The 13,130-nt window shown below is 55.9% G+C and overlaps 1 protein-coding gene across 1 annotated transcript; it reads left to right on the top strand.

Moving 5' to 3' along the window:
• The first annotated feature begins 5,584 nt into the window (after positions 1–5,584).
• LOC147990208 (uncharacterized) lies at positions 5,585–6,601 on the top strand. The gene has a single exon (XM_087537498.1). The coding sequence runs from the start codon at positions 5,585–5,587 to the stop codon at positions 6,599–6,601; it is 1,017 nt and encodes a 338-aa protein (XP_087393624.1).
• The last annotated feature ends 6,529 nt before the right edge of the window (positions 6,602–13,130 follow it).

Genomic DNA, 13,130 nt, shown 5'->3' with positions numbered 1-13,130 from the left:
ATGGCAAGCAAAACAAGAATTGCACCATTCTGCGATTAACAGCACGATGCCATCTAAAATGCAACAAGAAAATAAGCTACTGCACTCTAACATAGTAACAAAGCACATGGAAGTGATCTACTCAAGATGCTTGACAAAAGATGAACACTGAGCTACGGCTAAATCACACAATAGCAGGTTCAAACAAGCATGGCCAAAGTGCAAAAGATAACAGCATCACAGACTTAGTGAAAATAACATGTCAGGAATTAACATCAGGAAGCAAAGTTTAGAGCAAGATAACAATATGCTACATGATCAGAACATAGCAAAGCAAGGCATGACATGAATCTAATGAAAGCATATAACAAAAGTACCTTATTGACCATAAGCCAAAAGGGCACAGAAAACATGATGGCAGCCATGTAAATATAGCAAGTTACATTAACAGATTCAGATTTAGCAGAAAACTGGACATGGCATAAACAGAGTTACGTAGGCATGTTTGTGAGCTCGATGCACTCACCACAAGGCATTTCATGACAAACTAAGCATACACCCAGCAAGAAGACATGGTCAATAAGCTAACCAAGGAAAGAACCATCTCATAGCATGCAAGGATCAACTACAACAACCTTGGCAAAATTGATTAACACATAAACAATCTGCCAGGAACATTTTATAGCAAAAGTAGAGCAGGGTTGAGTCATGCTAGGGTACTCCATAAATGCAAACAAGGGCATCGATTGATAGAGCATAACCATATACCCAAATCATCCTTACTGAACATACTCAAAAGAGGCATGTATCACTTTGTAGCAACATGAATACATAGCATAAAAATAACATCAGGGAAATGACTTTGTGAAATTCTAAACCCCTGAAATCAGCAACATTACGAGAGCTACTTTGCATGCATGTGCTAGTCACCACATTGATCACAAAAATACATGGCATACACCCCTGTAAATATGGCATGGCATAGCCCAAAACACATGTAGGGCTCAAGTTCATATGCAGCACACAATAATCATGGCAAAAATGACAAATGCTCAAAAACTGATAGGAAACAGGAACTAACATTTTATAGCACTCTTGCAACAGAAATTTGGGCATCAAGATGGACTCAAACAAGCATGGTGCAATGGAACAAAATGAAGAAGACATCCTAAAGAACATTTTGATATATGGCACGCTCAAAACGGAGCTACGGATGCGGAGTTATGATGCGATGAACAGGGCTAGAGAATATTAGGGACTTAGACAAAAATTGAACACACTGAGCGGCAGATAACTAAGATGTGCGCGGGGCGGGGCTTAGCAGGGCTGCTCACCATGGGCCAAGCCCAGTAGAGGAGGAGGTCGGGCCTTGGAGGCCGGTTGGGCTGGGCCGGCTCGGCTCCACCGATCCCTCTTGGATCGGGGAGGCAGAGCAAGGCGGCGATCCCGGCGGGGCGACGAGCCGGCGAAGGGACGGCGCCGGGAGAGGTGGTGACGGCGGATCCCGGTCCGATGGGGCCAGATCCGGGGACAGGCGACGACGGGGAGCCGTGGTGGGGCGTGGACGAGCTCAGATATGGGCTCCCCGGCGGCGAACGGTGGTGCAGGACGACGGGAACCGATTGCCGGAGTTGGTCGCCGGCGACGGCTGACAGCGACAGGCGAGCGCGGGCGCAGAAGACGGCGCGTGAGGGAGCGGGAGAGGCAACGGGCGGCGCGTGGGCTCGGAGGGCCAGACGCGGGCTCTCCGGGCGGTGGCGGGTGGCGGCGGCGCTTGACACATGGCAGGCGGCGATTCGCCAGTGGCGGCAGCGCGGACGCGTCCGACCCGGACGGATGTGTCCGGCGGCGCGAGGAGAGGGAGAGTTAGGGTTTCGCCCAAAAATTTCGGGGGTGAGGACATATATATAGGCAGAGGGAGCTAGGAGAGTCCAAATGAGGAGCGGTTTTCGGCCACCCGATCGTGATCGAACGGCTGAGAGGATGGAGGGGGTTTCGATGGGTTTTGGGCCACTTTGGAGGGGTGTTGGGCTGCAACACACATGAGGCCTTTACAATTCCGCGGTTAACCGTTGGAGTATCAAACGAACTCCAAATGGCACAAAACTTGACAGGCGGTCTACCGGTGGTGTACCAAGGCCGCTTGGCAAATCTCGGTCCATTCCTAGAAGGTTTAACACCCGCACACGAAAAAAGGCAAAAGGGGGCTCCGGAGGACATAGGAGTGCGGGATCGCAAAACGGACAACGGGGAAAATGCTCGGATGCATGAGATGAACACGTATGCAAATGCGATGCACATGATGACATGATATGAGATGCATGACATGGAGAAAATGCAAAACAAAGACAAAACCCAACCATGAGGCAATATCATAACTTAGAGCCGAAAAGGCAAGAGTTGGAATATAAATATGGTAAATTACATCCGGGACGTTACACATGTCATGAGTTAACCGACCTCAATAGACGGCAAAAAACGCCAGCCCGCCGCACTTTGAGAGAGACGAGGAGGGAGAAGCGATATGGGCTGCTGGATTACTAGAGATAGGTGTCGCACGGAAGCCAAGAAATATGGTGATAGCGTGGGTTAGCCATGTACTAGTATGATGTAACTACACTGGGCTGCCGTGTTTCGTACTCTTCCAGTCCACTGTGGAGATGATTGGTTGATTTTATATCGCTGAATAATATAAAATATTATGAGTGCATACGCTCCACCACGAGGTTCCTTGCTCCTTATCGGTCGTCGGGAATCTATGTTCTTCCACTCTATTTTTTTACGTGATCTTTGTTCACCCTTTTGCCAACACACGAGACATCTAGCATCAAGGTGCACGTGTCATGCAAGGATCATTCCATCTATATGAAGAACACTTGGGACTCGAACTACGAGATGGACATGTACACAGGAGTGGACGTGCGAACCAGTGTAATGTAGCGCAATAAGTGAAGTAGAAAGGCACAAATAGTATGAACATGCATGGCATGTAGGCATTTGTCTCTTACTACCACTAAAATGTTGTACATGCAATGCCCGGTGATGTTATGGAGTACGTGACTAAGTACTCTACTACTACTATATTAATTGGAGGCACATATTAGGTTTTATATTTGTTTACATGTATGCCCCGAGACCTTCCAACTAGACGTGTCTTTCTCTCCGGGTCGCACTTTGTATCATTCATACCACTAGTATAGTGGTACTACTACGTGTGGTCTCCGACCCAGAAGTGGAGACGCTCTACCACGCTGTTCATGTCCCACTCCTTTCGCTGACATGTGGGACATCCAGCACGTGCCGTGTGTTTGGCACTCCTTCATCGTAAGAGTTCAAACGCTAGCATTCATCAGAAATAAAAAATAAATATAAATCACCAGTGATACTATACCACGCGGTTTCCTTGCTCCTCGATATCGAAAAGAATACTTCCGCTCGCTGACATGTGGGACGTCGACCATACTGGTCCACTTGCCATGCCCGCAGAACTCCAAGGGAGAGTCACCCCGGTCATTGCACCGCATTAATTACTAATGAGCTGTCAAATCACAGGCCCAGCCTTACCCACTGTGAAGTTGCTCAGATGAAGGAACCATCATGACTTCGTTGATTCCGCTTCTTGAAGAAAACTACTGTACCAGCAGTACTTCTAGCTACAGTAGTTACTCCAGCAGAGGCCACCTTTGGTTCATAGGATAGGAATTTTATAGGAATATGAAAATCAAAGGAAGTGAGATGACATGCATCTCAATTCCTATAGAGAAAGAGATGAAATTTGATGCATAGGATAGCAATTTTTCCATTGTGTCTAGGCTAATGTACTGGTAATTTGCTCTAAAAACTACAGTTGTCGGGGGTTTGGTGCGACATATGCCAACGAATAGCTTATCATGGTGGGGGCGAGTAGAACGTCGCCGGTGCCTGGAAACGGGATGAGGCGAAGACATGCACGCCAGCGAATCTTACCCAGCTTCAGGGCTCTCCGGGGAGATAATACCCCTACTACTGCTCTGCGGGGTCTCCGCATGATCACTATGGCCAAGTGTTTACACGGTTGCTCCTTGAGCTGTTTCTTAGAGGCAGGAGAGAGCAAGGCTAGCTCTCTCCTTCTATCTGGTATGGTCTAAAGCTACTGGGTTTCCCTCCTTTGCATGGGTGCCCTGGGGGGTTTATATAGGCCTGCCCCCAGGGGTACAATGGTAATTCGACTGGGCGCGAGCCCAGCCGTCAGTGCCTCTGGCCTCCGATTTCTCCGCCGACTGCTGGGGCCCGCCGATTGGCGGGCCCCGCCGACTGGTCTGGTACGGAGCCGACAGGCCGCGTCCGCCGCGGGCGGGTCTTGCCGGCTGCTGATTACTGTAGCCGTGCTTCTGATGACGCGGGCTTGGTCATGGGGTCGTGGCAACAGTCCCGCGCCTGGCGGGCGATCACTATTGCCACTCCCCATCACATCTTGATTAATGGTGCATGGGGCCCAGGGGAGGGCTCGGCCGACTCCCCGGGCCGACTCCTGACGGATCCGACTGGCGGTCCTCTCGCCGTCTCCTAGGGTCTCACTGACTGGCGGGACCTGCTGCTTCCGGGCCGTTCAGACAAGCTGTCATGGGTGCAGGACTCGGTACTGTGGTGCTGATGTTAGGGCCGACAGGGCAACAGTGCCACGCCGCACTGAGATCTTCCCGAGTACGGCGTGCTGTGGCCATGACTGCTCTTGGTAAGGGGCGGGAGTGGGCTTCACTGTAGCCACGCCCCCTGCCCCGTCCCCTTCGATGAGGTCATGGGTTTGTTGGAGTCGCCGGCCGACTCCCCAAAGTCGTCCCTGGGACTCGGCCGTGAGCGGGCAGTCGGCCGCCCCGCCGTCAACTCCTTAGGAGGCGGCTCTTTGCCCTGGGGTTTTGAGGGGCGCAACCTGCCTCGATGTCTTGAAAGGTTATGGGACTCGGGTTGGCCTACCCGTGGCCCATTACTCCGACAGTAGTCCCCGAAGCTGATGAGGCACCGCGGTCGATCGGCCGAGAAGCCTCAGCAGTTTCTCTTTCCGGGTGCTCAACACATGGTCTTTGATTGACTTCTGCCGGGCCGTCTAGAAGGAGTCGGACTTGCTCAACTCGGACTCACTCAATTCCGACTTTCTCAGTATTTCGAACATCGCGGCAGGATTTTAAGTGGCATGCTAGCTAAGCCTCCAGGCCGCCGCCCGTTCTTGGCCTGTCACGCAAGGGCACGTGGCCAGGCCGTCCTGCCAGCCTACGCGTGCGACGGGACAGGCCCATAGGGGGGCCCGCCACTACCGCGCCTCGGCACCCGAGCGGATCCGCTGCGGCCCCGGTGGACGGTTGGAATTCCCGTGGAGTTACTGCGCGCAGTAACTTTACGTGGATCATGGGGGTCGTGGGGTTGTGGGCGTAGTAAATCCCCACGTCCGCCCCCTCGGCTTCGCAACCCACCGGGCTATAAGTAGGGGGAAGAGGGGGGCACGCGCGCCCCTCCTTCCCACTACTCCTCGTTCTTTCCTCCTTGCTGCTCCTCACTCTCCTCCTTCCTCTTCTCTTCTTCGCTCCGCCGCACGCCCAAGCTCCGGCGAACGCTGCGGCGACAGCTCGTGATGAATTCTTCCTCCGCTGTCGCGCCTCCCCTAGTGTGCTCCAGCACCTGGGACGGTTCCGAAGTTCATGAAGACCACATTGAGTTCCTCCGCCGGACCCGTCGGCTTCCCGGCGAGGATCGTGTGCAGGTGCGTCTTGCGCCAGAGGAGGAGATTTCCCCCGCACCGCAGGAGGGCGAGCGGGTCATCTTCCGCTCGCACTGCCTGCGCGGGCTGGGGCTACCGGCGAGCAGTTTTTTCCGGTCCTTCCTGGAGTTCTATGGTGTCCAGCCGCACCACCTCACCCCCAATGCAGTGGTGCTGCTGTCCGCCTTCGTGGCCCTATGCGAAGGCTTCCTCGGAGTCCTCCCCACCCTCGAGCTCTGGGGGGAGTTCTTCTTCTCCAAGCTCGGCACCCAGGCCACGGGCGTGCCGGCTCAGTGCGGCGCCTTCATCGTGGTGCGAAGGTCGGGGGCCGACAATCCCTTCCCCTCCATCTCACTGATAAAGTCGGTGAAGATGTGGCAGAGATCCTACTTCTACATCAGGAACTTCTCCACGAGGGGCGACTGGGTCAACCTGCCGGCTTTCGAAGCCGGCCCGCTAGCTGGGAGACTGCCCAACTGGTCGTACCGGGCCAGGTCGCTGACGCCTGCGGGAGCCAGCGCCATCACGCGACTCCGAGTGCTGACGCAGTCGGAGGGTCTGACTGGTCCGGACCTGCTGGCCGCCTTCGTTTCGCGCCAAGTTCTCCCACTCCAAGGCCGCCCTCACATGATATGCCAGATGAGCGGGCACCGCGACCCGAGTCGGATGTGCACCAAGGACATGCCTCACGAAGAGGTGGCCTTCATGGTGAACTACCTCTCGGACAGCAGGCTCCTGGAGGACTGGCGATTTGGCAAGGAGCCGTACTCCTGCGCCAACCCCCTGCATGTGGTGAGTCTCCTTTCTTTTCTTTCTTTAGATTGCCTTCTTCTTGCCGAGTTTTGTTTTGACCAGTCGGCTTTGGTTAGAATCCCCTTCTTCACCCACTAGCCGGCACCTCGGGGGCGGCCCGTGAGTTCCTCGCCGACCGAGCGGAGAGCGACGTCGACGACCCCGATCTGGGGGCGGCAGCTCTGGAAGACGACGCCGAGGGAGGAGGAGGGACAGCAGGCGACTTCAGGCCTTCGGCTACCTTCGCCGACTGGCCTGAGGACAACGCCGAGGGAGAAGTCGCCCCTCACCATCGGCCAGGAGCCAGCCAGCGTGGCGCGGGCTCTTCTGCCGCGCCGGGCGCTCCAGGCGACAGGAAGAAGCGCAGGGCCATGCCGACCTTGTTCGGCAGTTGGCCGAAGAAGCCCAAGGGCTCGGCTGTGGCGACCCGGCGGGACGAGGCAGCCACGAAGGCCATCCGCTTCCGTAAAGAAGTGAAGAAGCCGCCGTTGGTCTCCGCGTAAGTATTCTGTCTTCGAAGTTTTATTCTTTCTTCGTGATTTGTCTAAGTCTCTGCTTGCCCCTCTTGCTTCAGGGCTCCCCTCTCTCTTGAGCGGGTTGCCGCCGCCCCCGTCATGGGGTCAGCGGAGACGTCTGCCACCACTCGGCGGATTGACCCTGCTTCTGACCTCCGGGAGGCGACGGAGCGGAATGCGCAGGAGAAGCGCAACGAAGAAGAGGCCCTCCGCCTGGAGAAGGCGGAGGCCGACAGGGTGGAGGCCTCCGCTAAGAAAAAAACTAGCGGAGGCCGAAGCCGCCGCCGCGGCGAAGCAGCGGGCTGAGGAAGCCGCACGCCGCCAGTCGGCAGTGCTCGTCACCCCGTTGAAATCTGCGCCGCCGCCTCCAGAGTTCACGGGGCAAACTGGAGAAGCCGGCGGGGAGAACCCCGTCGAGGAGAGGGAAGGCGGCGACCCCTCTACTCTGGACGCGAACGTTCCGCCGCCGCCTCCGCCGCCGTCTGAAGGCGCGCAAGGCGAGCAGCCAGCGGACCCTCCGGTGCCGCCGACCGAAGACAAGGCCGTGGCGAGGCTACTCCTCCAAGTCGGCTCGCCAACGCGCCGTCGTCTGGAGAAGGCGACTTCGGCACCCCGCCCCCTGGAAGCCGGCACCGCCAGCTCGGCGGCCCCAGACGCTGAAGCGACGAGCGCCGCACCTATTGGGTGGGTGCGAGGAGGTGGCACAGGGCCGCTGAACCGGGGCGAAGCTCCGTGCTGAGGGCGACGCTCTCCAGAGGTGCACCAAGGCATTCCTAGCGTCGCGGGCAGCCGTCCGGGTATGTTTTTTTTTCCTTTGGTCTTTGTTTTCTTGTTCCTCTCTGTGGGGCCGCGCCAGCGCACCCACTAGGTGTAGTCCCCGAGTTTCGGGCCGGCTGCTGAGTAGGCGGCCCGGAACTCCAATTGATGAACTTCTGGGTACTAACTTTGTCTGAAATGCTTGTCGCAGGATTACCACAACCTCCGCGTCACTGCCTTCAACCGTAACGTTGAAGAGCTGGGAAAGCGGACTGCCGACTTGGCGAAGAGCCGGAGTAAGTCATTTTTCTATTCTCTAAGGGGGCGCGCTAGCGCACCCACGGCCTGTAGTCCCCGAGATTCGGGCCGACTGCTGAGCAGTCGGGCCGGATCTCCCCGGCGACCTACTTTATTGACAACTGTTATCTTTCTTCCTTTTCTTCAGGAGCCAACGCTGCTCTTCAACAGTAGCTGAGCGAAGCCAACTCCGCCCTGCGCGCCAAAGGGGAGGAGTGCAGCAGGCTCGCCACAGAGCGCGATCTGCTAGCCACTTAGTTGGCAGAGCAGAAGGAACTACTTGTGAAGTCGCAGAGGGAGGCGGAGGAGACGGAAACCGTCCTCTTGGCCGAGTTCGCGAGCGAGCGCTCCTCCTGGTCTGACAAGGAGGCGCTGCTGTCCTCCGGCTTCCACGAGATTGAAGACATCGTTAATGGTGAGTCTCTTTATTTTCTTTCTTCGAGCTGCCAATTTAAATCGTGCCGACTCCTGGTTTTTGACTAGCTTCCTCGTTTCTTCGCGTCTTTACAGACTTCTTCCCTGGGCAGTCGCAGGCCGCCATCCAAGCCATCGAGGCCGAGCGTGAAAGTCGGAGGGCGGAGGGCGCAGAGATCACCGCCGATGCCCCCCGAACTCTTGACGAGCACATCCTGAGCATCGAGGCTCACCTCCGGCCGGCTCACCGGATCTTGCGCCGGCTTCAGCGCGTCGGTACCCAGGCGACTGCCACCCTTTGGCCGGATATGCAGGCTCCGCGCACCCCCGGCCTGACGGCCAACTGGCTGGAGGTCATGGCTGGTCGTCTTGAGGCCTGGAAGGGCTCTTCGGCCCGGGCTGGAGCGCGCCTGGCCTTGGAGTTCGTCAAGGCGTGGTACCCAGGGCTGGATCTAGACCGGTTGGCCACGCTTCGGTTGGAGGCCCAGCCGGAGTTGGCGGCTGCGGAAGATGCCCTCGTAAAACGTGTTGCGGCGATCACCGAGTACACCGACACCAGCATCTTCGTCCCCGAGCGGTCTGAAGACGGCAAGGAGGTACCGCCGGAGTGGTTTGGGATGAACCCAGACTATGGCGAAGACTCGGCAGAGGTGATTGGCTCTAGCGTCGAGGAGGAGGACGAGGCGGAGGATGGAGGCGAGGCGGAGGCACCAGAAGACGGAGCAGACGGCCAGCCTCAGCCCGACCGCGCCTCCAGCAACGAGCCGCGTGCGATCGAGTCGACTGCTGCCGGAGGTGATCAAGTCGAGACTAGCCAGCCAGCTGCCCCGACGCCTGACGCTGGCGCCTCCTCCGACCTCCGAATCCGTCAGCTGCCTCCTAAGCTGCCGCTATATCTTTTATTTTATCTGCTTCAGTAGTCTTTGAAGAACTTGTTAATTCGCACAATTCCACCCGCGGGGTGTATTTTGAACCTCTACTCGACAATTCGGCCAAGGGCCTATGTTATGTAAATATATATATCTATCTTTTCTTACTCATTGTTCTTTTGGCTTTTTTCCTTTGTCGCTTTCTCTTAGTTGCCTGCCTTGCCAATCGGACAGCCGCTCTGCGGACTGTTGCTGGATCAAGTGCTAGGCTACTTTGGGAAAGCAAGTACTTAGCCGATTTCAAGATTTTTTTTGAGCAAGTTGGATAGGAAGCGACAGTTCGACTATCCGAGAGTCGGTTTGCGAGAAAGGCTGGAAGCCGTCTTGAGGTATGTTTTATGCTTTGAGTCCTTAGCCATTTTTCATGTGAATGCCCATTCTACCTTACTACTGCCCACCGTACAGTCGCTCTGCGAGCTGCGGCTTCTGACAGGAGACGGTTTGGGCGTTTACACACTACTTGTCCGGCTGTAGGAAGCATTTCATAGTGCAAGGCGGCAAGTGCCCAGGCCGATTTGTCGAGCCCGGTGCCAAACGGCATAAAAAGGAGTAACATACTTGCAGTCATAATTTTTATCATACAGACAAAAGAGGGCAGTCCCCGAGCTCGCCTGGGGGGCCCGAAGTCTTGGTTCTTTAATACAAAAGGTAGCGTGGTACATACTGCATCAGCTGTAAAACCTTCGGAGGAGATTTGCATTCCATGGCCGCTCTGTCTCCTTGCCGGAGTTGTCCCTCTTGCGTGCTCGGGGCTTCTGAGCGTCGATCAGGTAGTAGGAATCGTTTCCCAGTACTTTGCTGATGATGAAAGGGCCTTCCCAACGCGCCGAAAGCTTGTGCTGGCCGGGTGTTTGCTGGATCAGCCGGAGCACAAGGTCGCCTTCTTGGAAAGATCTTGGCCTGACCTTCCTGTTGTGGTACCGGCGCAGGCTCTCCTGGTAGATGTTGGATCTGCTGAGTGCCAACAGCCGGCCCTCTTCCAGCAGATCGACACCGTCTTGTCGTGCTTCTTCTGCTTCCTCCTCGGTTTACATGGTGACTCGTGGGGAGTCGAACTCTATGTACGTTGGGATGATGGCTTCGGCACCATGGATGAGGAAGAAGGGCGTGAAGCCGGTTGACTTGTTTGGTGTCGTGCGTAGACTCCAGAGGATGGCTGGCAGCTCGTCGAGCCAACAGCCAGCCGAGCGCTCCAGAGGCTCGATCAACCGAGGCTTGATGCCGGACAGGATGAGGCCGTTTGCTCGCTCCACTTGGCCATTTGACTGCGGGTGGGCGATAGACACTAGGTCCAGTCAGATGCCCTGTGTTGCACAGAAACGGGTCAAGGCGCCTTTGGCAAAATTTGTGCCGTTGTCGGTGATGATGATGTGTGGTATGCCGTACAGAATGGTGATATCGGTGATGAAAGTCACGGCAGTCGGACTATTCAGTTTCTTAATTGGCTTCGCTTCTATCCACTTGGTGAACTTGTCCACTGCGACAAGTAGGTGAGTTAAACCACCTCGTGCTGTCTTGATTGGTCCCACCATGTCTAGACCCCAAACTGCGAAAGGCCAGGCAATGGGGATGGTCTTGAGCGCAGAAGCCAGCTGGTGCGGCTTGGAGATGAACTTTTGGCATCCTTTGCATTTTTGGACCAACTCCTTGGCCTCTTCCAAGGCAGTCGGCCAGAAGAAACCGTGCCGAAAGGCTTTGGCGACAAGTGCTCTTGAAGCCGCATGGTGGCCGCATTCGCCTTGATGGATGTCTTTGAGAATGGCTTGGCCTTGCTCTGGCTCTACGCAGTGCTGGTAGACACCAGTGACGCTGCGCCTGACCAGCTCTCTGTTGACTATGGTATAGGCTGCCGCCCGGCATTGTACTTGCCGAGCTGAGGTCTCATCAGTTGGTAGCTCTTTGTTCACCAGGAATTTGAGGATGGGCTGGGCCCATGAGGGTGATGCTATTTCTTTGACTACCAGAACTGCGACTTGGACGAGGGCTGCTGGGTTGGGAGGCGGCGGGTTGGAGTCAACAGCCGCTTGCTGGGTTGATGAAGTCCCCAGGCCGAATGGCGCGGTCCTTGGGCCGAGTTCTGGAATCTTCGAGTCTGCCACCGCAGTCCCCGGGCCGGGTTCCGCAGTCCCTGGGCTAGGCTCGACTGTGGCGGCTTCGGAGTCATCTGCCGAGATCCTCGTGTCGCCTGCCGGGGCTCTGGAGTCGGATCCGACGTCTTCGGGAGGAGCCGGTACGAAGATGGAGTCTGATTCTGGCGAGGACTTGACGGACGGCTTGAGAAGGCGTTGAAGGGCGACACCAGATGGTATTGCTTGGCGGGTAGAGCCGATTCGTGCCAATGCATCTGCTTGGTTGTTGTCATTCCTTGGTACATGATGGAACTCGCATCCTTCGAAATACCCACTGAGTTGCTGCATGAGGAAACGGTAGCTCGCCATGTTTGCATCTTTCGCGTCCCAGTCGCCGGATGATTGCTGGACCACTAAGTCCGAGTCACCATAACAAAAGATCCGGCGGATGCCAAGCTCTTTGGCAAGCCGGAGCCCGTGAATGAGCGCCTCGTACTCGGCAACGTTATTGAAGGCGGCAAAGTGGATTTGCAGCGCATACTTGAGCTTGTCGCCTTTGGGAGAGGTGAGGACGACGCCGGCTCCCAAGCCAGTGCGCATCTTGGAGCCGTCGAAATGCATCCGCCAATGGGTGGAATCAGGTGCTGGAGGCAGGTACTGGGTCTCGGCCCAGTCGACAAGGAAGTCGGCCAGTGCTTGTGATTTGATAGCGGTGCGGGGCTGGTAGTAGATGGTGTAAGGAGCTAGCTCTATGGCCCACTTTGCCACTCGACCAGAAGCATCTCGGCTACTGATGATCTCGGCAAGTGGGGCCGTGCAGACCATCATGATTGGACGCTCTTGAAAGTAAGGCTTCAATTTCTTGCAGCAAAGTGTACGCCATAGCACATCTTCTGGTAGTGGGGGTAGTTCTGCTTGGAGGTCGACAATACCTCGCTCAGGTAATATACTGGTCTCTGGACAGGCAGCGCCTTGCCTTCCTCCTTGCGCTCCACTACAATGACTGTGCTGACTACCCGGCTGGTGGCGGCGATGTACAGGAGCATAGGTTCCTTGGGAGTCGGAGCCGCCAGGACAGGCGGAGTAGTCAACATCTTCTTCAACTGGTGAAAAGCTTCGTCCGCCTTATGGTTCCACTCAAAAAAAGTGGTCTTCTTCATGAGTTGGTATAAGCGGAGAGCTTTCTCGCCCAGCCGACTGATGAATCGGCTGATGGATGCTAAGCAGCCGGTGAACTTCTGCACATCCAGCAGTCGGCTGGGTACCTCCATTCTCTCGATGGCCTTGATTTTTACTAGGTTGCATTCTATGCTGCGTTCTGAGACCAGGAAACCTAGCAGCTGGCCGGCTGGTACTCCGAAGACACACTTCTCGGGGTTGAGCTTGATCTGGAACCAACACAGGTTCTCAAAGGTCTCCTTGAGGTCTTCCAGCAGTGTTCCATGCTTTTCCGTTTTCACCACTACGTCGTCCACGTAGACGTGGGCGTTCCGGCCAAGCTGCTTGAGGAGACACTTCTGCATGCAATGCTGAAAGATGGCGCCGGCATTCCTCAAGCCGAACGTCATGGTAAGGTAGCAGAATGCTCCAAACGGCATGATGAAGGCGGTCTTCAATCTGTCAGCCGGGTTCAGCTTGATCTGGTGAT

Source organism: Triticum urartu, chromosome 1A (genome assembly GCF_056163025.1).
Source record: "Triticum urartu cultivar PI428250 chromosome 1A, HENAU_Tu73, whole genome shotgun sequence".
In the NCBI taxonomy this organism is placed as follows: Eukaryota; Viridiplantae; Streptophyta; class Magnoliopsida; order Poales; family Poaceae; genus Triticum; species Triticum urartu.
Note: the sequence above shows the minus strand (reverse complement) of the source record. Positions and strands in the feature narration are given on the sequence as shown.